General features: G+C 36.2%; 1 protein-coding gene across 1 annotated transcript in view; it reads left to right on the top strand.

Moving 5' to 3' along the window:
* Nucleotides 1-23,693, top strand: part of LOC105381060 (linear gramicidin synthase subunit D) — a 31,418-nt gene that overhangs the window by 6,266 nt on the left and 1,459 nt on the right. The window contains exons 2-15 of the mRNA XM_048630451.1: nucleotides 17,114-17,241; nucleotides 17,675-17,822; nucleotides 18,244-18,377; nucleotides 18,769-18,945; nucleotides 19,320-19,546; nucleotides 19,958-20,234; nucleotides 20,564-20,731; nucleotides 21,337-21,495; nucleotides 21,910-22,049; nucleotides 22,232-22,322; nucleotides 22,480-22,692; nucleotides 22,848-22,986; nucleotides 23,264-23,406; nucleotides 23,491-23,637. Coding sequence (XP_048486408.1) covers nucleotides 17,121-17,241; nucleotides 17,675-17,822; nucleotides 18,244-18,377; nucleotides 18,769-18,945; nucleotides 19,320-19,546; nucleotides 19,958-20,234; nucleotides 20,564-20,731; nucleotides 21,337-21,495; nucleotides 21,910-22,049; nucleotides 22,232-22,322; nucleotides 22,480-22,692; nucleotides 22,848-22,986; nucleotides 23,264-23,406; nucleotides 23,491-23,637 — 2,284 coding nt within the window. The 5' untranslated portion in view covers nucleotides 17,114-17,120. The remainder of the gene's footprint in view (nucleotides 1-17,113; nucleotides 17,242-17,674; nucleotides 17,823-18,243; nucleotides 18,378-18,768; nucleotides 18,946-19,319; nucleotides 19,547-19,957; nucleotides 20,235-20,563; nucleotides 20,732-21,336; nucleotides 21,496-21,909; nucleotides 22,050-22,231; nucleotides 22,323-22,479; nucleotides 22,693-22,847; nucleotides 22,987-23,263; nucleotides 23,407-23,490; nucleotides 23,638-23,693) is intronic.

Genomic DNA, 23,693 nt, shown 5'->3' with positions numbered 1-23,693 from the left:
GCCACCGTCTACACAGCTTAAAAAATGCTTCTGCTTATTTTTTTACATGATAAGTATCATCAGAAATATCAATGTCATTTGAAAATGACCCATTTGTTGGTTGGCATGTAAACAAAGTTTAAATGACACTTGTCAGTGTCATTTATGTTTTTTTTCGAGACTACGGCAATAGACAAAAATAAAAATTGAGCCTAATATGTAACGTCACTTCCGGTTTTAAAATAATTAACTTTAAAGTTAAAAATAACATGCAAAAATTAATGTATATACAAAATAAAAAAATACGGGTCCTCTAATTTTTTATAAACTTTCCGAATAGCTAATAAAAATATAGGGTAAAGAAAATGAAATGTTGTCCATTATGGACATGCAAATAGGTCAGAAATAAGTGATATTCTGAGTAGAGTATCCCAGGTAGCACAAAATTGCTGCTTAAGCGCTGAACAAGTGCTGTATAAGAATACCAATGCTGCAATATAGTATTTAAATTGGCTGTATTATAGCTGTAGTGGCTCTGTTTCAGCCAAAAAGGGCCCCAAATTAACCAGCCTTTGGTATTATAATGGCTGAAAATTGGCTGTGGTTTACGTTAAAAAAGGCTTAATTAAAGCTGCAATAAACTCTTCCTAAACGTTTCATTCTGCTTAAGATTATTATATCCAGCCCTTGTGCAGCTTTTGACGTACGCGGTATCCAATTACAACTTTTTTTGCAGCTTTCCATATGAAAATATTTATTATTTTTAAAATATTTCCAAAGACGTCACGTCATAACAAGAAAAAGAAAGAAGTTGATATTATTTAACAGTGCATCCATTTTGAATAAAATATTGTGTTTGGAGTTACGGTAAGTTGAACCAGTGAATATAATAATAAGTTCAGATTCTGATTGCGAGTGCAACTTTATCGTGTAGTTTATACTAATTTATAACAAATAATTGATGCGCCCTTAGAAGTATTTAAATATATTGAAAGAAATGTGTAAATAAATTTCGAGTGAAAAAGCGTTTTGTAAAATTTTACTTGTAATCATATGAAATAACCTTTTACGACCGTATTTTAAGTTGATAAATAGGTAATATTTGAAATAAATGTGTAGTTTTGCAGAATATTCGATTTAAAATTTGATTCAAAATTATTTTTAAAGGTTAGTTATGGCGTCCATAAAGTTTTCAGCTTAAGTCGTTGAAAAAATATACTGTGATTCTATTTGCTGTAAATAATTCTAATAATCAGCCACAAGCTGCTTATGTTCTGCATAGAATACTTTCATTTACACTTTTAGTTTTTACAAGATTTTGGGGTACGCAGTTCTAATTATTATTGAGGTATATCGTATTTCAGCAACTACTTTATGCAGCATATCGGGGTTCATAATGGGGTTCCTCTGACAAATAATAAAAACCGTTTCCATTGATTAAATAGGTACTAATGGCGTGTGTAATTATTATGAATATTAAAATAATAATCGATAATGATGTACTCGTAAAAATAATATGTAGCGTGACAACCAATACGTGATAGGCTATTTATTTCTAAACGCTATCAGTAATGTCATTGTCAACTTAGTATAAATTCACATTTTCATTCACAGTGTCAGACATGCAGCAGCATGGCAGCAGCAGCAGCAGCAGCGATCTGCCGACAATATTACCCAAATTCTGCAAGCCAATCAAACATTGCTTCTCAATGTGCTACAAGTCTGTACTTCATCTCATAATAAAAGTATTTATCTTGGTATAATATTGTTTTATTTTAAAATAATTTAATCCAAATAGGTATGTAGAAGAGGTATTAAAAACAATTCACATCCATGATGAATGGAAACAAATTTAAAGTGCACATCCTTAGGGGCTTAGTATATTCCGATTATAAACGGTTCGTTCAATTTATTGTCATGGATATTACAGAGTATAGGCCAAAATTCCTTTTTTGAACTTTTGAATATTGGCAGCCCATCAATATTTATGTTTAAATTGATAGTACTTGGCACTAATTCCATACTATTCAATATAGTGTGTAGACTGTGAATCAGACTTTGATGCCAATAATCACCTTCTCCATTTTTTTTTAATTTATGTGCCTGGCGGTTTTAAGCAATGTCCTTGGATCACTGGGTAAAGCGTTGGGTATCTTTTCATTTATTATCTTTGCTAATTCTTTTAAAGCTACTTGAGTAATATTGTGTTCGACGGCCCACTTTTTAATTTTTTTCTTTAAAATGTAATGTTTTTTCTAACTGCTTCAATTCTCCTTGATTTTCATCATCTGTACTACTAGATGTATACAATTCTTGTGGAGACTGGGTCACAAAAGAACTGGAAGTACTAGGATTTGCAGGAATTATTTGTACGGAATCGTTATTAATATTGTCTCTTCGACCTTGATCAAATGACGATTCTTGTGTTTCTTCTGTGTATCTCCTTGATAATTTTCTTTTTATTGCACCATTTCGTTTTCTTTTTGACCAGGGAATGTCAATAGTTTCTTCTATTTTATTTAACTGTAAGTATCTGTATTAAACAATGAATAATGATTATAACTGCAAGCTACGGACCCCAACATAAATTGATTTACTGATGTTGGGAAGAAAAGCTGCAAAATGGAATCATCAAGAGCAACAAGTTCCATAAGGGTTTACCGGGATGCGATAATCTTTATAATAGTACGCATAAATGACACTATGTTTCTATAAGAATCATAAACCACTTGTAAAATTACACAAATCAGCTTTGCAACCAAGCTGTTATAATATACGACTCGATACGCTTCTACAGCTTCAGGAGTAATAAGATTAAACTTTGAAGTATTTTAAGCAGCTGCGGGCTGTTTAAAGTATTTCTTTTACAGTTTTAACCAGACATCTGGTTATTGGTTTCAAAATAGACCACAAGTAGTGTAATGGCTTGATAAAAGATGCCTTGAAGATGATACATCAGCTTTTAGCGTTAGAAAACCACTGGGGCGTACTGTTAACCAGTTGTCTGTATAAAAGAATATGTTTCAGCCATTCAACAGCAAAAAACGTTATAAAACACTAACTATGAACTCGTATGCAGCCCACAGCTTAATAACGTATTTTAGATGAACCTTTTACCAACCATTAAGTTATTAACTTATTTCAAAGCTTTATAACAGCTTATTGAAGGTACGAACACCATTAAACATCTTATATAACACTTTTACACTTAAATAAGAGGCAGGTTCGACATCTAATCAGCCAGTGTGCTACCTGGGATTATCACTACTAGGGATCTTTCTGGACAACTGAAAACTTTATTAACGCTTTATGAGGCTCTGGGCAATTTATGACCATCATATTTTGGACAATTAAATATTCGAACTTACTCTGCCTTATTGTTAATAGTTGGAGATGCGAAGGTGGTAGCGCATCCCCATTGCAAAGGGAAGATCCTCTGACCCAGGCCAACTCTGATATCGCGAGCGGAGCCCTCCTCTCATGAAACTGCTCAAGATCACTATTAAAAGTCACTGTAAAAACTCTGTACACTTAAACATTACTTACATGTATGCATGTTAGTACATACTTACAGTAATAATATTGACGCACACGTTTGTCTAGTAAACAAAACCTTAGTAAAGCGGTAAAACTGATGGTTTATATTATTTAACTATACTCATGGGTTCGGGGAATACCCTACAATGTCTTTCCCGCAGGAGTCATTCAGACAATAAGGATGATAAATATGTTATAGTAAATTTAACCATTTAAGTTGTATAGTAAGTTCTCTTATATGCTGGTGATCATGTAGACTCGCAGAAAATATTATATTAAAGCAATAATTCGCGAATAACCTACGATAATATTCTAGAACCAAACGAAAGGATATGATAATTCACCTCAGTGCACAATCAATCATCTCCTTGATGCTAATTTTAATGAATAAATTAATTGAGTTTAGTGAATATTTAATTGAATCTTGTCAACAATATTTTAAATGCAGTCTTTACATGATTCAGGTTAGGCAAGTACCGACTTTGTCAGTTGCGAAAAATACTGCAGTTATACAAAAATAGGAAAAACGCAGAATTCTTGACAACATTAACTTCCTATTATTAACTCAATGTGAAAGGTAGGCCAGTTATAATTAGGTACGTATACGTAGATAAGAACTCTTGGTCTCAATATAGTTTCATTAAAATTGCCAATCCCGTACTAAATTTCCGCATATAAAGGTTATAAATAAATTTTCCGTTGGTTGTGTAACATCCTGAAGTTACATAAGATGCGCGGCGTATTTTCGTGCAAAAATACAACTAAAAATAACCGAAAACCGGCAGCTGAGAACCATTTTTATCTTTTAGCATTCGGAAATCGCCCAATATAGAGTTTACTTCCTGTTTTTAAAGGGTCTTTGACACTAGTGAGAGTGGACCTGTCAAGGCAATCTGCGATGTACAGTCAGGGAATCAGCCGGTTTCTTGAAGCACACCCGAAGCCCTTATTGTGTTGTCCACACAAACACGATTGCTTGATAAGTTTCGCGCGGGATATTGTTTTGGAATCTGAGAACATGGATTCCCCGACGGTACCTACGTATGAAGCAGGACTGGATCCACTCAATTGTTCTGCAAGGTTAGGGACTACTTCGTAGAAACATGCATGTACTTACAAACAAGTATTTCGAGAACCAGGGGGTCACTCTAGTCTATATAACGAAAAACTAAGTTTTGTAGCGCTGCTGTACAAACTAATTATACTCTATCTCGTTGTAAACGTGATGATTGTAAAACAGCTCCGGTTCGTTCCGTTTTCGTCAGTATAGATAGACTAACCCTTCAGTGACGTGAATTGACAATGTACGGTGTGCATTATGCATGTACATGTACCTACACGTGTGCAGTCAACAAAAGATGTGATATCCACCAATAAAACCTAACATAAAATAGGAGGACTTCAGGTGTTACCAAAATCATAAACATTCAAGTTTCAAAAATAAATACAATTAATAATAACTAACATCATACATAACATACAGTAGGTATATACTGCACTACAGCAACTTCGGTATGAGCTGATGACCCAATTTACTAGAGGTGTTGATCTACTGCGATCTGCAAAGACCCAATGGCCACTTAGATACAATTGAAAGTCAAAAGCCGTTCTGAATCAATTGAAGAATCCTCGAAAGTAGGTAGATCATATTGAATGGCATAAACTTTTAAAGTCAATTGACTACTTAATTGCAATATGCCATTCAGGGCGAATTCGTCCAAACATCATCTTACACGAGAATAACTATACCGGAATAAAATTTATACGCGAGTAAATATCTAGGATAAGTACATTTGCATTCTACCAAGTTATACCATGATTAATTGAATGAACGAGGAACGAAACTGTAATGCAACTAAAATAAAAATAGTTGCGTTTCAAAGCATGTAATAGAAATGACATGCCAACTTAGTTTGAATGGATTATAATAGTATGAAATTGTTTATGTTTTAATATTTTATTCGCTGTTGTTATTTTGAGAATTTGCCTATTAACTTACTTTTGTTTATGTTATGACAGATGTGCTTATATGTCATTATGACGGTTTTCTAATCAGCTGATGTGCCGCCGCCATTACAAAATTACTCTCGGATAAGCTCGTTACACGGTCAATTTTGGCGGTATAACATTTTATTCTTGGGATAAGCTACTTATCTTGGTTTCAGGTTTGGTAGAATGCAAAATCTGCTTACTCGCGAGTAACTAGTACTTTACTCGTGAGTAAAAAGTTACTCGACGTTGGTCGAATCCGCCCTCAGTATATTAAAATATTAATTATAATTTAAAGATATTATTTTTCTAGTTCTCGAGTGGAGACCACGAACAGGCAAGACTATATATCTAGCAGTGGACGACTACGAACTTATTATAATAATTTTAAAGTGTGATACGTTTTTCAGCCCACTGTATTTTTGCAGCTGTAAATATCTATTACATTGTACCTACTGTGAATTATACTGTGGCGTAGGTCAGGTTTTCTGCGGTGAATAAAACAACTACCTATAACCAGAGTTATAAGCCTATAACTCATAATAAACTCATGCTTAATAGATATTAAGATTACATATTTATTAAATGTATGTACAGAACTAGGTGTCAAGAGATTTATTCAAGTATGTAATAATAACACTTATGTGTCTAATGATTACTCATCACGACCCATTACGTCCCCACTGCTGGGGCACGGGTCTCCTTCCAATGAAGGAAGGGTCGTTAAGCCTAGTCAGAGGCCTTCGGGCGGCTTGAAAACTTCTGACAGTCGGGTTGCCCACTTACCCGACAACTCTCTCAGCACAAGCTTGCTTGTGTTGGGGTCCACCAACCCGCACTTGGCCAGCGTGGTGGACTAGGCCTAAACCCTTCCTTCTAATGATTACATTGTATCATAATTGTACATAATTTGTGTTTTCCTGCTTCTGCAACAGGATTTCAAATGACATTTTAACAATTTCCATGTTTAAAGCTACATTAGGACATGATCGATGGGGATATAGTTAAATGATTTTATTTATATTAGGTAAGTACTTACTTATTTATATACTATGTGCTGCAAAATTGTAAAAAAAAGGTTTCCCGAACTCGTTAAGTCTTTTTTTAACCTATGACTTTTGAAAATTTGCATTCGCGAATATTCGCTTTTGGAAATAAGTTCCTACATAAGTCCGTCTTTATAAATTCACCGGGTTTTTAATGTAGGTACCTGTATACCTATTGAAGTATTTATGTTAGTATCATTATTATTTTATACAGGATGGCCCTGGTTTAACTGCACATCTGCAAGATACGCGATTTTTTTAAAGTCGCGTTAGAGCATAACCAGGGAGTAGTGGTTGACTTTTGACACATCTGTCATGAATTTTATTTGGAGGTGACCTTTAATTTATAAATCAATCCCTGTCGGTTAGATAACCGACTATGGAGAAATTGGCACTTAGGATTATGAGTTTTATCACTTTGGTTAAATAAAACCTACTTATTCCATATTTGATTCGTTTTGTTTGGACCGTCACATCTAGTTAAACAGTGGTAACGCACGTCTTGCTAAATTAAATTATTTAATACAACTATTATACGAAACAAGGCTGAGGTCACACAGTATCACGGCTCTATTGTCAACTGCACACGAATTTGTCTTCAAACTGACCGTGAGCGGACTATACCCCATGAAATTACGAAAATAAATGACATTGTGCGAAGCATGCGGAAATAAATTAATCAGATTATACTACTACTACTAAAGGATATACCAATGTAGATACAGTTTTCTTAAAACCATCAGCAACCATCCCAGTCAGTAAAATTGCATGCTGTGGCGTGTCAAATCACTTACGAATTTATTTATTTAGTAAGTGGACTTAATGCTAAAAGCATCTTCTATCATTTCCAATTTACTTGCAAGATTGCATACTGTTGGTTTTTTACGTTCGTACGTTTATCATATACCAAGATACCAAGCACTTCTTCTTCTTATAGTCCTGTTACTCCCCTGTGGAGCTTAGGGCTACAGACATTCTTCGCAACGCTTCCCTATCTTGAGCCGCCTCCTTCACTTGGGCCCACGATAGATCTGCCCTCTTCATTTCCGCCTCCACGGACCTTCTCCAGCTCTGTACGGGTCTACCTGGCCTCCTTCTTCCGCCAGGCTGCCACTCGAAAGCAACTTGAGCATGGTTACAGTCGTGTCTTCTCATTGTATGGCCGATCCATACACCAGCAGATACCAAGCACACTCCATACAAATTCAACGTCCAAAAGCGGACCGCGAGAGAACCAAGACAGATACTTGTTGCAAAGAAATTATAAATGCCATTATATCTCATAAAATAAATAAATATAAGTAGGTAATTAAGTACTGAATTTATCCTAGTATGAATTTATCAATATACAAGTGCCTATTAGTACTTATACTTTTCTCTTATCAAGTTGTCAATTTATCAATCACAGGCCCAACCCAACCCACATTGTGGGAGCGTTTAAGTGCGGATAATTATAAATATACTAAGTACTTAGGTACCATTTAACTATTATATATTTTAAGTATCTAATAAAGCTTTATTATGAGTTGTTAGATGATAATGAAGAAGCAATTTAATTTTTGTTATTGCTTATTTTGGATACAAAAAAAATACTCAATAACTTAAGTTCTTCGTTAGTTATTTCTGCGTTTAAATATAAAATCTTACAAAATACAAACACTATGAAACCCTTTGATGAAACCATGGAAGTAATAAGTAATAACGTACAACAGTACTTATTACTTCCATGGATGAAACTCAAAGTTTGAAAAATATTAAAATAGACTAATACGATGACATTGCATAAAAAGTCAATGAAAATGAAAATGAAAAAATGAAAAAATATTTATTTAAATTTAAGATTATGATACAAAAAGTATAGGTTGCAGTGTTTGGTAACAATTTAAGGTGGTGATATAGCAAGGGCTACCACACTAGGCTAGGCCTGTGTCGTGGACAGCCAGTAAACAGTTTAACAATTTGTTTAAATATAGTCAGGTGGCGTAGTTTAACAATTTCAAATTTCAAATGTCTTAGAACGTATAAAAGTTAATAAAGGTAATGAATGTAATTTTCCAATAAAAGCGATTTAGAAATAGAATGCAGTAGGTACCTAGGTAACTGTTTAAATAAAACAATAAGGAAAGATCATTCCTAGTTGTTATTCGCAAAAAAATATGATTCATAGTATTTACTTGTCCAGTATTTGGGTCAATAGAATAATGGCTATAAACCTTCGCATTTATAACATTTTAATAACTTTGTTATAGTATCCATTTACCTATACCTGATGTTTATTCTATAAAGCTTATTTAATTACTTTATGGCAAATTGTACTTATGTAATTAACACTGCATACCTTATGTTACGACCATTCACACGGCATCAAAAAACACGGTATGTGTTCATAGGTTTTTTAAACGTGTCCAATCCATTGTAAATAACCCTCAGTATCAGCAATGCACCATCGTTAATCTTCTTCTTCAGCCCACTGCAGGTTATAAGCCTCCTCCATTTTGCACCAAATCCATCGTTCTACATAAATACAATAAAGTTTCAAAACATTATAAGTACCTAGGTGCATAAAAATAGAATAGATAGATTGATAGAATATTCTTTATTTGTACACACACATAAAATAAACTTACTTAACTTAAATACTAACACATATGTACAAAAATGGCGGTCTTATCGCTCAAATTAAATAAATAATTAATAAGAAGAGTCTTGTTTCCCACATAAGACAATGGTTAATACCTACGTGTACTTAGTTACTTTTACACAATTTCGCGCTTGAATAGTTTTGGGTTTGCCGGCTAGCCGTAGACTTATGCAATAAAAAAAAAAAAAACACGCACTCACGCCTTGTACTAATGTACTCCCTTGCCGGGTAGGCAGAGGTGCATTGCTGCACCCACTTTTCGCCAGAGTGTATGTTAGCCCCAATGTAATAGGGGGCGGGCCTATTGCCATTTTACGGGCACATCCAAGACCCGAGAACAAATATCTGTGTTTAAACAAATATCTGCCCCAGCCGGGAATCGAACCCGGGACCATCGGCTCAGTAGTCAGGGTCACTAACCACTACGCCATTCGGTCGTCAATTCTTATGCAATCTTTATTGTTATTAAGTCATTGTCCTAATCACTCTACTAGGTACAACTTAATTAGTTATTACAATAATTTATTAAGTACTTACTTAAATAGCTCTTGGCAGTGTTTACGGCGGTGACGAATAAACCCGGTGCCCTATTTATCAAAAGTGCAATTCCTGTATTTGAAGATTTTCACTTGTTAATAGGTACTACGATGACTTAAAACACAGCTATAGAATTAAAATTAGATTTCTCCCCATAAGTGACATAAATAAATACTTTTTGATTAACACAATTTACAACACTTTCATATTATGTGATGTAGAAATCCTAACTAATATTATAAATGCGAAAGTAACTGTGTCTGTCTGTCTGTCTGTCTGTCTGTCTGTCTGTTACTCTTTCACGCCAAAACTACTGAACGGATTGGAATGAAATTTGGTATACATACGGTTTAGACCCTGGGAAAGAACATAGGCTACTTTTTATCCCGGAATTCCCACGGGAAACCTTTTTAAGGCGAAGCGAAGCGCGCGGGAACATAAGTAATTAAATCTTCTTCTAAAGTATCTGTAAACCCCGATATATACCTACATTTTAATTAGAACACTACTTTTAGTGTACTGGGTGGTAATACACAACACATACATACTACATATTACATTATTATGACTATACTTACATTGCCTACAAGTTTGTATGTTACAAAAAAAGCGATTATGTGTATTATAACACATTAAGATTTAAATCATTATTTAATTTCAGCTTAATTAAAACGAAACGTCCCCTTTCAAGATTTCAGGAAATCCTCTTCACGGATATGTAGTACCGACATTATCCAAACAGTATCTTTACAGAAACCACTTAAAATATCTGATTTAAACTTGGCAGCCGGTAGATTGCCAGATATTAAATATTAAGCAACGCCACCAAGGTTACTCGCAAACTGTGGTTTAAGTTTAATGCTAGCATTCTATCTGAGTTTGCCTTCAGAAGAATGACTGCGGCACTAAACGTTCAAGCAAAAGTGATATCTATTGCGACTCGCTTAGAAGCCACGTGTATGAATTCACACCCTAAATCTGGGGGACACGATTAAATGAATGCGGAATACTCTTGCGAAACCTGCAGTTTACTTTTTTGCCTTCGCTTTTCTGTAGGTACAGTAAGGTGCAGAGAAACCTGACCCCCCTCATAAGCATTGTTACTATGAGAGGGGGGTCAGGTTTCTCTGCTCCTGACAGAACCTACGTATAGGGTTTAATATTAATAGTGATCTAACATGCTCTTCGGTTGACATTACCTACACAAAACGTTTCATAATAATCGATGTTCGTATACCATGTTTCTTTTACAACTCCCATTAAAATTTGTTGTGTGAGACCGTAAATGCTAATTGTCCAAATGGGGATTCGGGGTGCACTCGAGTGACATACCAACAGATTGGTCACTCTATAATATTATGACGAATATTGAAATACCGGTGCGCTGCTGCACGAGCCACCACGACTCCTCTACTTATCTCGTGCCCAGCCTATCCTCTCGTCCGTTCGTTTTTCGTCAGTATAGAGTGTAGAGTACCTAACTTAACAAACTCTCAGCTTTTGGGTTTGGCATCGATAGCACAATGCACAGGGTTATATCTACAAAATATAGGTACCTACTTAGTTCCAATCAAAAGGACTTGACCAAATAAAAAAATTGATTCCATCGCTCATCGTAAGTCATAATAGGGAATATGCGTAATTTTTTTTATACTTTTACTGGATAGTTTTACATCACTTTATTATAGTAAAAAAAAAATCATCGCCAAAATAAGTAATTTAAGGTATTTTAAAGAAAGTTAAAAAATTACAACCATCACGACCACTTTGAAATTCCCGTCAGGATGGCGGGCTGTCGTGACGTCATAATCTTTTAATTTCACGGCTCAGAATAATGAGTCCCGTCAGTCGGCATAGATTTTTTACCTAATCAAGTAATCACAGCGTACTTTTGTATTTAGAACAAACCAATGTTGTCATGGTAACAAACGAAAAAGGAAGTGTATAAAGTGTGATCAGTGGCTGTTTTGTAATGGTAATAAAGTGTGACCAGTGGCTGTTTTGTAATGGAAGCTCGTAAATAGCTACTAGTAGCTCTTTTGAAATGGGAGCGCTCAAACCTGAGGACCTTTGTACACAATATTACGCTATTATGGCATTATGAATATAAAGTAATATTTGTATTGTATGTTTTAAAAGGAGAGTATAGCACTTGCTCGTCCATACAAAAAGAGAAAACGTTTTACTACCTCTAAATATTATACAATCTCCAGGATTTTTAGTATGTTATTGACACAAGGAATAACTAGGTTTATAGCTTTTTCTTTTTCAGAATTTTTTTATAGTTTCAAAGTTATAGGCACCTCAAATAACGTAATTTTTGTGTATTGAATCAAGCCGTTGGTTGAACAATAACAAGGTATTTTTTTTAAAAAGCGAAACCTATAAACCTAGAATATGTAATGCTGAAGCGATTGACACCAAAATCTAAAAGATTGGTTGATATTTAGTTAGTGTAAAACGTTTTCTCCCGAAACCAGAATTTCATTAAGAAAAGTACGTATTGTCAGTCGCCTGCAGCAGTGCATCTCTATCGCACCCGTTCCCGGGGCATGAGAGCGCAAGTGATATCAAATCTTTTCCTAAATACCTATTTCGCTAGAATCGCGAAGGTATACTGTCCTCTTAAGTACTTACTGTAACTTTGGTTCTCAGTAAGAGAGACTAGGGTTAGTGGGTCATTCTATTCTATTATCTGTGGGGGTTTAAGAACCTGCACCTGGCTCTCTTGAATGGAACCATTGTGCATATCTCAAAGGTCTAAACCCCCTTCTTAAGCTTGGGCCATTATAACCTAAAAGTAAAAAGAGCAACTTGTGTCATGTTCATGTCATAATACTTACAATACAAATTTAATTTTATTGTGTTGCAATATGGAGCATATTTGATTGGCTCGTTGACTAGCGAATGGCTGTTAACGCCTCATTACAATAGAACAACTAGTGGCAGCCCATACACTACCAACAAAAAATATAAAAAGTCCTAAACTTTGCAAACAAACATGCATATCAAACAAGAAGTGGAGAGGTTATAGGAGGCTTGGATCTATTGGAAGAATTTTTATGTGATCCATCGAATCTGATCACAACGAGCATCACAAACACTCGGTGACATTAACATTTCTTTGTTTACACTTGAAATTTATTTAACTTCCGCCGTAAACGCAAAGAAGTTATTATTCTGAGATTGATATATAAAGAATTTTGACGTCACATCCGCCCTAAGAAAATGGGTAACGTTTCTCTGAAGTTAGAATTTACCGAAGTTTTTTTGTACTTTTCAACTTCATTAACTTGCTCAAAAATAAATTATAATCAAAAATATTGATGGAGTCGTAGTTATGAAATAACAAAGTTTATCATAAATAATATTTGACCTTTATTTGAACCACTTGCATATTCCCTATTACTACAAACCATTATTCATAAGTTCGTATCATATCATAAGTCATAAAGATGATGTTTATTTTTAATTTTAGCATTGACATACAAAACATAATACTTAACATCATACTAAAATATAATAACATTCACCGCCATTACAGGTTACTGACCTAGGACAAGGCGTGGAATAGAGAAAAACGTGGAGTAGTTTCAGAACCTGAGGCCTCATACGAGGACATAATGAGGGACAGGGCTCAGACAAAGCTGCAGTTAGCAGCCACCGAAATCTGAAAGTTGTGAATTTTTAGGTCTCTAGGTCTCAGGAGGTTAAGTTTATCGTTAGCTATTTTTATTCTTAGTAAGCAAGAACGCAGTACTTATCCCAATAAATTATGGAAAACACACAAAAAGAGTTCACTGCATTTATTTCTTAAAGCAAAGGTTTTTTGTTGTTAAATATTTAATTTAAACTCACGGACAATGAAAAAGTTCCAGTGTGAAAAGCGCCAAACTACTCCTAAGCGGAAAAGGCTAGCTTAATGACGCCGTCTGCAACGACGCATCAGAAAAGTTACTTACCTGTTACCAACTAAAAACGTAAACATATTCGCTTCAAATTTCCTTTCAAATGTTTTTTAAAAAAATTTAAGCCATTTGGTGTCACAATTTTGTAAGTGGAACTGTTTATTTGCTCCTGAGTGTATAATAAATACAATATTAGTTTAAAGCTACTCTATGTAGTTCTACGTTCCCAAAATAACCGGTCTTGATTCAACAAGACTCGAGCAATGTGCGGTGTGATTCAATTCATTGTTAGATTTTTTGCGTAACTTATATTTGGGTCACGTTCATTCGTCGACCTACTGTTTTATTTAATTTAATTTGACAGTTACCAGCTCGAAGGTTTAGGTAAATTGTAAATTAAGATTTCTGAGCTTCGGTGGCTTGTATTTTTTTTATCAATCATTGCGATCAAATTCCTTTGTCGTGCAACTGTTGTATGTAAACAATTAATTTGTATTCTGCCTAGGTATACCTAGGTACAGGTATAGCTAGGCAGAATACAGACTGTGCCTAGTGAGAGATCGTTTACTTAATAAGTACCCTTGTAACTAATTGTAAGTAACCTGATGTTATAAGTAATAAAGATTTTGAATTCGAATTTTAAGTACTCTCAACAACTCCAGAATTGTACTTAATTGTTACCCGTTACCCCTACTATGACCATAAAGTTAACGTGAGTTTTATTACTTCTATGATTACGTACGTGTTACGTACCTACTTCTGCCATCTATTTTTGTGTTATTATTTTTTATTATTGAATATAATCTTACATTTATTATGGCAGCGACATAAAATATTAGAAGAAGTATACACAAGTATAGTGCCACAAACTTATCTGTTCCGGTGAGAACGAATTAAATTGGTCCATATCTCGTTACTCACTAATATATTATATATTAATATAGATTAGATGCATTTATTTAAACCGCAAGGGTAAATTACCATTACAGGAAAACTTACCATTTTAAAGAATGAAGAAATATTAGACATTTACGTGAACTCTCACCGGAACAGATAAGTTTGTGGCACTATATTGCATATGTTTACCTACACCATAGAATAACAAGTACAGTAGTACTCGTTATTCTATGCCTACACCTAAATCGCGGTCCTTCGGAACCCTCCATCCTCGGGGGGCAAATATCTGTCGGGACAACCATACACGCCATAAACAACATTGTTTAAAAAAGATTCCACGTTAAAATGTGATGCAACAAACTAGAACATTTTCATCACGTTATTGAGGACAAAAACATCCTTGTACTTTGAAAAATGCAGTCCTTCGCCTTGGATTGAGATCAAGTACGACATGAGAAAAAACAAAACAATGAGAATACCGCACCACACCCGCCAGGCTATATTAAGAAAACATCTATAAATAGTCTGACAAAGCTAACTTTGCAAAAGAAACATTTTGAGAAGCCAAAAAAAGTTTAGACAATTTTATTATGCTTTGTATTTTATTTTGCAAAAATTTAGGAGCTCTGTAAAAACCATATTAAAAAAACGAATTATAATTACAGCTAATCAATACAAACCATCCAGTCGAATAGAAAACAATATTATGTACCTAAATTATTTGAATTACTTAGGATCCAATTATGTATATTCAGCGTTAAATCAAACATTCTATGCAATATTTTTTTTTTTACATAGGTAATAACATGTACTTAATTTATGTATTTGCAAATATTTTGGTTGTTAAACAAGGCATTTCCTATGTATTTTTTTAAATAATTATTACGATGCATGCTAACAGTCTTCAGATTATAAACTTATTCAAACAGCATACTGATTGATTCAAATTGATTAGATTATGATACAAGACAAAGCTATTGTACAACAAAATCTTATATGTTTAACAATATTATTAAAAGTTTAATCCTTGAAAGATGCAATCACTTTGATAAATCTTTTAGTTTATTACTAAAGGAAGATGTTATAATTAGGTTGAACAATCATGTTCTTTATCAACAAAGTAATTATTGTTATTGTCTGTTAGTATTTTTATTTATTATTTAACAAAGTAACCTTCTAGTTGCTAGTATTTAACTTCACTCGCGCTCAATGAAAACGTTTATTTAAAAAAAACTAGGTAGGTACGTACTTGCGTCGTTAGTTTTCATGAACCACTTTCGATGCTACGACGGCTGCGTAGCACTTTCACGGCTACGACGCCTGCTCGTAGCATTGCTACGTCTCGTCGTAGCACATTTCACTGGTTAGGTGAAAAGTAAAAATTAACAATGAAAACATTTTTATTAAAATTAAAAGTTTAGCTGGAAGCAAATACTACGATTATAACACTAAGTAACACCTGAATCGTGAATTATCAGGTTCGAACTTATACAAAACGAGTCGTAAAACACAGTTTTCCACGCAGGATGTAAAATTAATATTGATTTGAAATAATGAACAATAATTATTCCCGTGGTATACTCAATCTCTGAAAACTGAATACTCCGATCCCCCGGTAGTAAGGCACATCTAATCAAAACAAATGACCGAGCATCAATCATTGAGTTGATTTTAATTAACTCAATTGAAATAATTGAAGGCCAAATCAATCAATTTAAGTACTAAAGCGCAGTTCACACAATGGTCAGCCCGACCTAAGATGAAAGGTTTCACGACCTTACTAGCGGCTAGATTTACCGGCTCTTAATTACACTGTTAGGTTTTGTACTGACAGTATTTTTAAATGGACTAGAAAAAAGGTTTCCTGGTTTCACTGAGTACTAGGAAGAATATAGGTTACCTAGAAGCGGTTTTTGTGTATTTTTTTACTGCAGTAACCTAGGTCGTTGTAATCAAGTTCTGAGTATTTAATTAATGTGTTTGTTAGCACTCGTAATAAAAAGGAATAATACAATACGTGTTGAGAATTGATTGGGTAAGTATTAATTTTATCCTTAGTAGGAAAATTGTGTCCATAATACTTGCTAGTTATGTTGGGATTATTTCTGTACCTAGTACATATACTAGGATAGTATGCTATACATATAGTACTCGGGGTGTGATAAAAACATAAAGTTTTGTAGTTTACTAAAATTAACAAAACTTGCTGCAAAATCATATGCAATTCTGTTTTTTTTTTGCCCGAATCATCCTACCTACAATATACCGACAATGTAGATCCTGCACCAAAATTTGTTTTAGCCACGTGAAACTATAAATTTTGCCACTAATTTGGGCCTTCAGAATCAATATCAATGTTCAATCTCCACTAAGTACCTATATAAGTATCAAGTGATAAGCAGGTGACTAAGTTATTATATGGTCTGAATTTAGTTCTTTCTTCTTCCATTAATCTTTTCTGCACCTTTCTACTAGTTTTCTGAGGTTGGCTGAAAATTCTTTTAGCATTAAGTCCCTGACACTTATATATTTCACTTTTGCAATAAAGTATTAAATAAATAAATGTCTCTTGCCTGCAGATAAGCCATGGGTTCGCTTCCTCGGGTCTCCGTGTCTATGGGCGAGAGGCGCCAGGTGACCTCGGCTCCGCTTCCCATACACCTCGCCAGGCTGGCGCAGAGCCAGGACACTGCTCTCGTGTTTAGGGGTAAGTAAAAGGAGAACCGATTGAATTTCAAGAGTGACTAAATGCAACAAAGCGTGGACGGAAACTTCCACTGTATTACATTCACGAGTTGCTATTTACAATACCGTTCAACCTGCATTGACTATATTATTTTTTTGGTACGATATTGAGATATACAGTTCAATACTTATATATTGTTCTCGAAAGATGGTATAAGTATTGCTTCCTGTCTTACCTTCCGGAAAAAATGAGCTGAACATAACACCATATGAAACACAGTAGCAATTACGAGTAACAATCCATAAGCAGCATCCTTGGCCTGAAACATCTGTCAGATTCATGCTTTTTACGTGAGATTTGAAAAACGAGCGACTAATGTTCGGTCGTGGTAACACCTACAGCTTTTCCTAAATGAATGCAATGTTATTTTTTAATAATTTAAACACTATTCCAGATGAGACCTGCAACGTCCGCATCAGCTACGCGGAGCTGGAGGCGAGTGCCAATGCACTGGCGAAGACTATGGCGTCCCACGCCCGCGGCGCCGGGCCCAATAGCGACGGGGACTTCGTGGTGGCGGTGTGCATGCAGCCTACGCATAAGTACGTATAAAAATAATAATAATGAAGCACAATTTTATTAGGTTTGTTTAGTATGTTCCCGTATTCTCATCTAATATACAGAGTGTTTGAAAATTCGTATCCTAATCAAATCTGTACAAAGTTTGGAGATACCGTTCTTCCTACAATAACAAGATACATATAGGTACAAATGGACGAATAGCATACTTGCTAAGCTCTAATCGGCGTGCTATTAACACGTTGGTATTCATTAAATAACGTACACTTGTATTTAACATGAACCACAATAATTTTAATAGATAGAAAATAGTTCGTGGGTATCCAAAGCGAGAGCAACATCTGAAGAAAAGTAATAACATTTTCTAAATAATCACTGACAACCAACCAGCCTTGTCCAAAAAGCCAACCCACTCAGCAACAACTGCCAACATCTCTATTCCAGCACAGTGATGACTCTCCTGGCGGCGTGGAAGGCGGGCGCGGCGTACGTTCCGCTGGACCCGAGCTTCCCCCCCGGCCGGGTCGCGCACATCCTGGGGGATGCGCGGCCGGCGTTGGTGGTTTATGATGACAGTGGTACGTATCAGACTTGCATCTGTAAGATCTACTCGTTGGTATATTTCCAATGTTCCAAAATCTGTTTAGGCTTTTTTAAAACACTATAAAATCTTTGTAATTTTATTGAAATCACCTAGAATTCTATTGTATCCATGTTTTGAAAGTGTACTTAACCATCAATTCATAATGGTATTGTTGCCAACTTTAGTAGCAAAGTCACTGATGAAGTCTCGGTTCTGTAGCATTAAAAGGCGCCACTCCAAACTAGCCAAATACGTAAAAAAAACTATAAAACGGTTGATACTTTCTGGATCTACCTCTAGACCCTTTCTAGACCTCTAGAGCTCTACATGATACAATCTGTCCCGATTGATTTCCTAACAATAATATCTACACAATAACGTTCCAGCCAACCCAGCCCTGTTCACCAGCAGCGGCATACCAGCTATACTCTTCGACGAGCTGCTCACGGTGTCGGGCAGCCACTCCGCCGAGCCGCCGACCGACTCCGAGGTGCTGAGTGAAGCGAGGAGTGATAGCGTTGCGATCGTGCTGTACACTTCTGGAAGCACTGGGGTGCCTAAAGGTTTGTGGATTGATGAAGGAAAAACTTTCTGAATACCTATAGGCATTATGGAATTTTATACAGCTCAGAAAAGTTTTGCATCGCGCTCACTCACATCGCGCAGCCTCAAGAAAACTTTTGTCACGTCTTAATTGCGCCCCGTGCTAGCCCTACTACAACTAAAAATTTTCTTCTGCTTAAAAATACCATTAGGCTTTTGCTGTAATAATATATGCAATCATTACCTAATCCGAAAACGATAACTTTGAATTTGAATTTTACCCTATACTTTTGCAACCTTAGGTTGTTGGGTTATTGGGTATTTAAGTCTGTTTTTATAACCGAGGACTGTTTACGGTAAATGCTGTTAAATAAACATAAACCTCGTTTTACAGGAGTCCGTCTATCATACGACGCGATCTGCAACCGTCTCTGGTGGCAGTTCACCACATTCCCTTACTCGGAAACTGAACGGACCTGCGTGTGGAAGACCGCCTTGACCTTCGTGGACGCTGTCAGCGAGATGTGGGGTCCGCTGCTCAATGGACGGACCCTGCTGATACTGCCGCGAGACGTGACCAGGGACCCTCAGAGGCTGGTGCAGGTGTTGGCTGATAATCAGGTGCATTATTTTAATCATTGTGTAATTTTATTGTGTGACATTCAAATACAATGTATTATTGTGAAAGAATAAATGAAAATGAAATGAAGGTAAGTAGTTACTAGGGATTTGTGGAGTAAGGGGAGAGTGAATTATACAACTGTGAAGGAGACAGACACAAAGTGGTCCGCTATATACTTTCATCGTCAGACCCACGTCAGACCATCATAGCTTCGTTGGTCAAAGAACTTCCTCAATGAGCGTTACAACACTCTGTCCTTGGACTTCCTTATTCAGCCGCTACCACCTAAGTACCTGTCCAAGGTCATCGGCTCAGTGAGCCAGAGGTTCACTCGCTGTGGTCTGTTATAACATATCCTTATCGAGTAAAAAATTCTATGCCAAATCCTTCATTATCTTCCCCTTTTCCAGGTTGAACGTTTGGTTCTGGTACCCACTCTCCTTCGCTCCATTCTGATGTCTCTATCCCTCAACCCTTCCGAAAGGCCCTTGAAGCATCTCAAACTGTGGGTCTGTTCCGGGGAAACCTTGTCCAAGGAATTAGCTGGAGAATTCTTCAGATACTTCGGAGACCACAATGGGTACAAGCTGGCGAATTTCTACGGCAGCACAGAAGTTCTGGGTGACGTCACGTACCATATTCTGGAAAAGGCTGGGCAGTTGGAGTCGTACAATACTGTGCCAATTGGTAAGTTGTCTCATCAACGACCTAACTACAACGACCTACTACTTCTGGACTTTTCCTAGAATTAACACCTTATTCAGTCATTAGCCTTCCCAGATAGACGTGCGAGTAAGTACGCGTCCTTATGGCTCGATAACCTTTGTCGTTTGACCTCCCGTTTGTAAAAATAAATTCGCGTATAGTTCACAAACAAAAAAATGTAATAAAAACATAAAAATTATTTGGCCCTTTATTGAGCTAGTAGTTAGTACCAGATATAGTTGAGGTTTGAAACATCACTTGTCAACTGAGCAACATCATAAACGATGGCTAACACGATTCTTCCTACCCAGGCTCACCCCTCCACAACTGCGCGATCTACCTCCTCGACGAGGAGATGAACATAGTGCGGGAGGGGGAGATCGGGGAGCTGTGGGTGTCGGGGCGGAACCTGGCCAGCGGGTACGTCGGCGGCCAGGGCAAGGAGCGGTTCCCGCCGAACCCCCATGCTACTCATCCAGGTGAGAGATTATTTATAAAGCTAATTTTAAGCGGAAAGCTAATAGATCGAATCCAGTAGCATGCTTTGGGAGAGGCCTACGTCCAGCAGTGGACTGAAATAAGCTGATGATGATGATTTCGAGCCAATTAATCCATTCTAGGTGGCGACACATTACTCTGCCTTCGGCCTTCCTCATCCAGACAAAACCGGCTCCTTGACTACCACTACTACTACAACCCTAGTAATTATATAAGCATAAAAAAATCAGTAGGGTCATTCCATTTCATCGCATTGTGAATAACGACGCTATTTTTATTATATTACGGATGAGTTCTGTTTGATTTGGTTGGCGTGCACTGTGGTTAACCTGCGGCTAAACAAGTATCCTGTGTGCTACTCGTGTAATATGTTTTTGCTTATAACAGCCAGACAGGTTTCAAGCCATTCTGAGCTGTAAGATAAACCATTCGTCGATTCCGTCATGGCACATTTCAGAGATTTTTTGCGTTCGCCACGCTAATCATATTATTTTTTTTCACTGTACTTATCATCTTTTAACTCGTGTACCTAACTATCAAATCAAACATTTTACCTATTATCATCAAGTGTACACTATCTTCACAGATTTCGCCCGCCTCTACCGCACGGGCGACTTCGGCGTGCTAGAGAAGGGAGTGGTGCTGTTCGCCGGTAGAACTGACTCGCAGGTGAAGATCCGTGGACACCGGGTAGACTTGCAGGAGGTGGATCGAGCTGTCAACGCCGTGCATGGGGTTGAGAAAGGTGAGATAAGAAAGTAATTGTAAGAGAAGTTAGAAGATTATAAAATGGGTAAAATTTACAGTTACCTATAACAAAAAAGATAATTATAGTTAGTTAAGTAGTGTTCAGCCCAATGGTAAACAGTAATAATTATAGTAAAGAGTCATAGGTGAATAAGATGACTTGAAGAATATGTACCTACATAATCATGGCCATGGCACAAGATCTATTGTTATAGCATTTTAGACCCATCAGTAGAGTTTCAACATAAAATGTTTACTAACGCTGGTGTTGGATAGGTTTGTCTATCTAGAGGATGCTTATGTCATGTAAAAATAATACAGGCTCTGCCTAGCTTGGGGTCGGATGGCCGTGTGTGAGATGTCCCCACATATTAAATACAAATCTCACTGGATTTTTTAAATAAATCTGCAGGTGTGGTTCTTTGCTATGGACTTGAGCGAGGAAATCCTGAAATCTTGGCGTTTGTCACACTGAAGGATGATGCAAGACTAGCGGCCCACCACATTGAAAGCTCACTGAAAAACGCGTTGACAAGTTACATGATTCCTCAGGTAAGAATTTAACTATTAAAACATCAAATTACTAGGTTTATCATAAGCTCATGACTGAATTCCGAAGAAGGAGTTGTCAGTTGGTCACTCAGTAGTTCAAAACTGAAAATTTTAAATACGAAAAAGTTTGTTTTTCTACCGTAAACGTAACTTACACTTAACCATTTTTAAATTCATTGCAGGTCATAGTGATAGACAGCATCCCTCTGCTAGTCAATGGAAAAGTGGACAGACAAGCTCTACTGAAGATGTACGAGAATACAAACAACAATGGTACGTACAATAAATAAATGAATATGGTAGGTATGTTAGCTTTAAATATATCGTTACTGTTTTGTTTAATGCCTTTATATCGTTCACGGATTAAGTTCTGCATTGGATGTTAGAAAGTTAGATGATATTTTATTTGCAATATGTGTTATTTCCACAGATGACGCCGAAATTCCTCTCGACATCGACTACACAGGGGTAGAGCCGGAACACATGGAAAAGGCCAGAGTCCTATTTGAGACCGTGGGAGAAGTACTGGGAAGGGCTGCTAGAGGCGAACTGTCTGTCAGAGCAGGGTTCTACGAGCTCGGAGGGAACTCTCTCAACTCTATTTACACTATAACTAGGCTGAGGGACAAAGGATACTATATTCGTAAGTATTGTGCTTATAAATTTAAGTCGAAATCCAAATTCAAAAAGATTTAATGACAAACCTTTACTGTTGAAACAATTACCCACCACCTTCAAAATTTAATTTAATATGCATGACCTAATAATATTATTATGTACTTAATTACTTATTATCAGAAATCAGCGATTTCCTTGGAGCAGCAAATCTTGGAGAAGTTCTTTCACATTTGAGCTCTAACCCAGATTGTGAAGAAAACAATGAACCGAAGTTTGTGGCTGAACCAATGAGAGACGAGCACAAACAACAAGTCATTGAGTAAGTTTGATTTAAATAATACAGTATGGAATACACTATGGAAAAAAAAATTTTTTCGCGAATTTCCAAATTCTGATTTCAGTTTCGGGCTTAGATATAACATGTTGCACATGTAGGTTTCGGCTTAGTATACCAATTTTGCAACACCCTGTATATTTTTTGTTTAATTGCTGTTTTCTCCTAGGGCAGTATTATGCCGATTGTGCGTGAGTAATTAGTCCTAGTTATGTACTTACTTAATTAAATATCAATACATAAAATTTTATTTGCTTTTCAGCATGATAGTATCATCATTTTACGAAAAAGCAGAATTGGAACAGTTTTTGAAGCACGAAATCGAAGTCAATGACTACGCAGACTGCATCGATAGATGTTGGAATGCACTGTTAGCTGCGAGGCTTAGTGTGGTGTTACGGGATGGTAATATTGAAGTTTTCTTATTGAAGTTAGAATATTTTAATTAATCCGTAGCAAGGTATTTTAAATATATTCAAACTTTTCCAGAATCAGGAGCACATATTGCCGTAGCACTAAATTTCGATGGTCGCGATGAGCCAGAGATCGAACTATCAGGAGGACTAGCCAAGATCATGGGCTTTTTGGAGTACGTTGAGGGTTCCGTACGAGACACTATGCTACCTGAAGGAAAGGGTAAGGTTTGAACATAACTCATGAAGTTTGATTTAGCAACAGGTTTCTTACTTATT

Source organism: Plutella xylostella, chromosome 26 (assembly GCF_932276165.1).
Source record: "Plutella xylostella chromosome 26, ilPluXylo3.1, whole genome shotgun sequence".
Classification (NCBI taxonomy): domain Eukaryota; kingdom Metazoa; phylum Arthropoda; class Insecta; order Lepidoptera; family Plutellidae; genus Plutella; species Plutella xylostella.
This window is presented reverse-complemented; position numbering and strand designations above follow the sequence as displayed.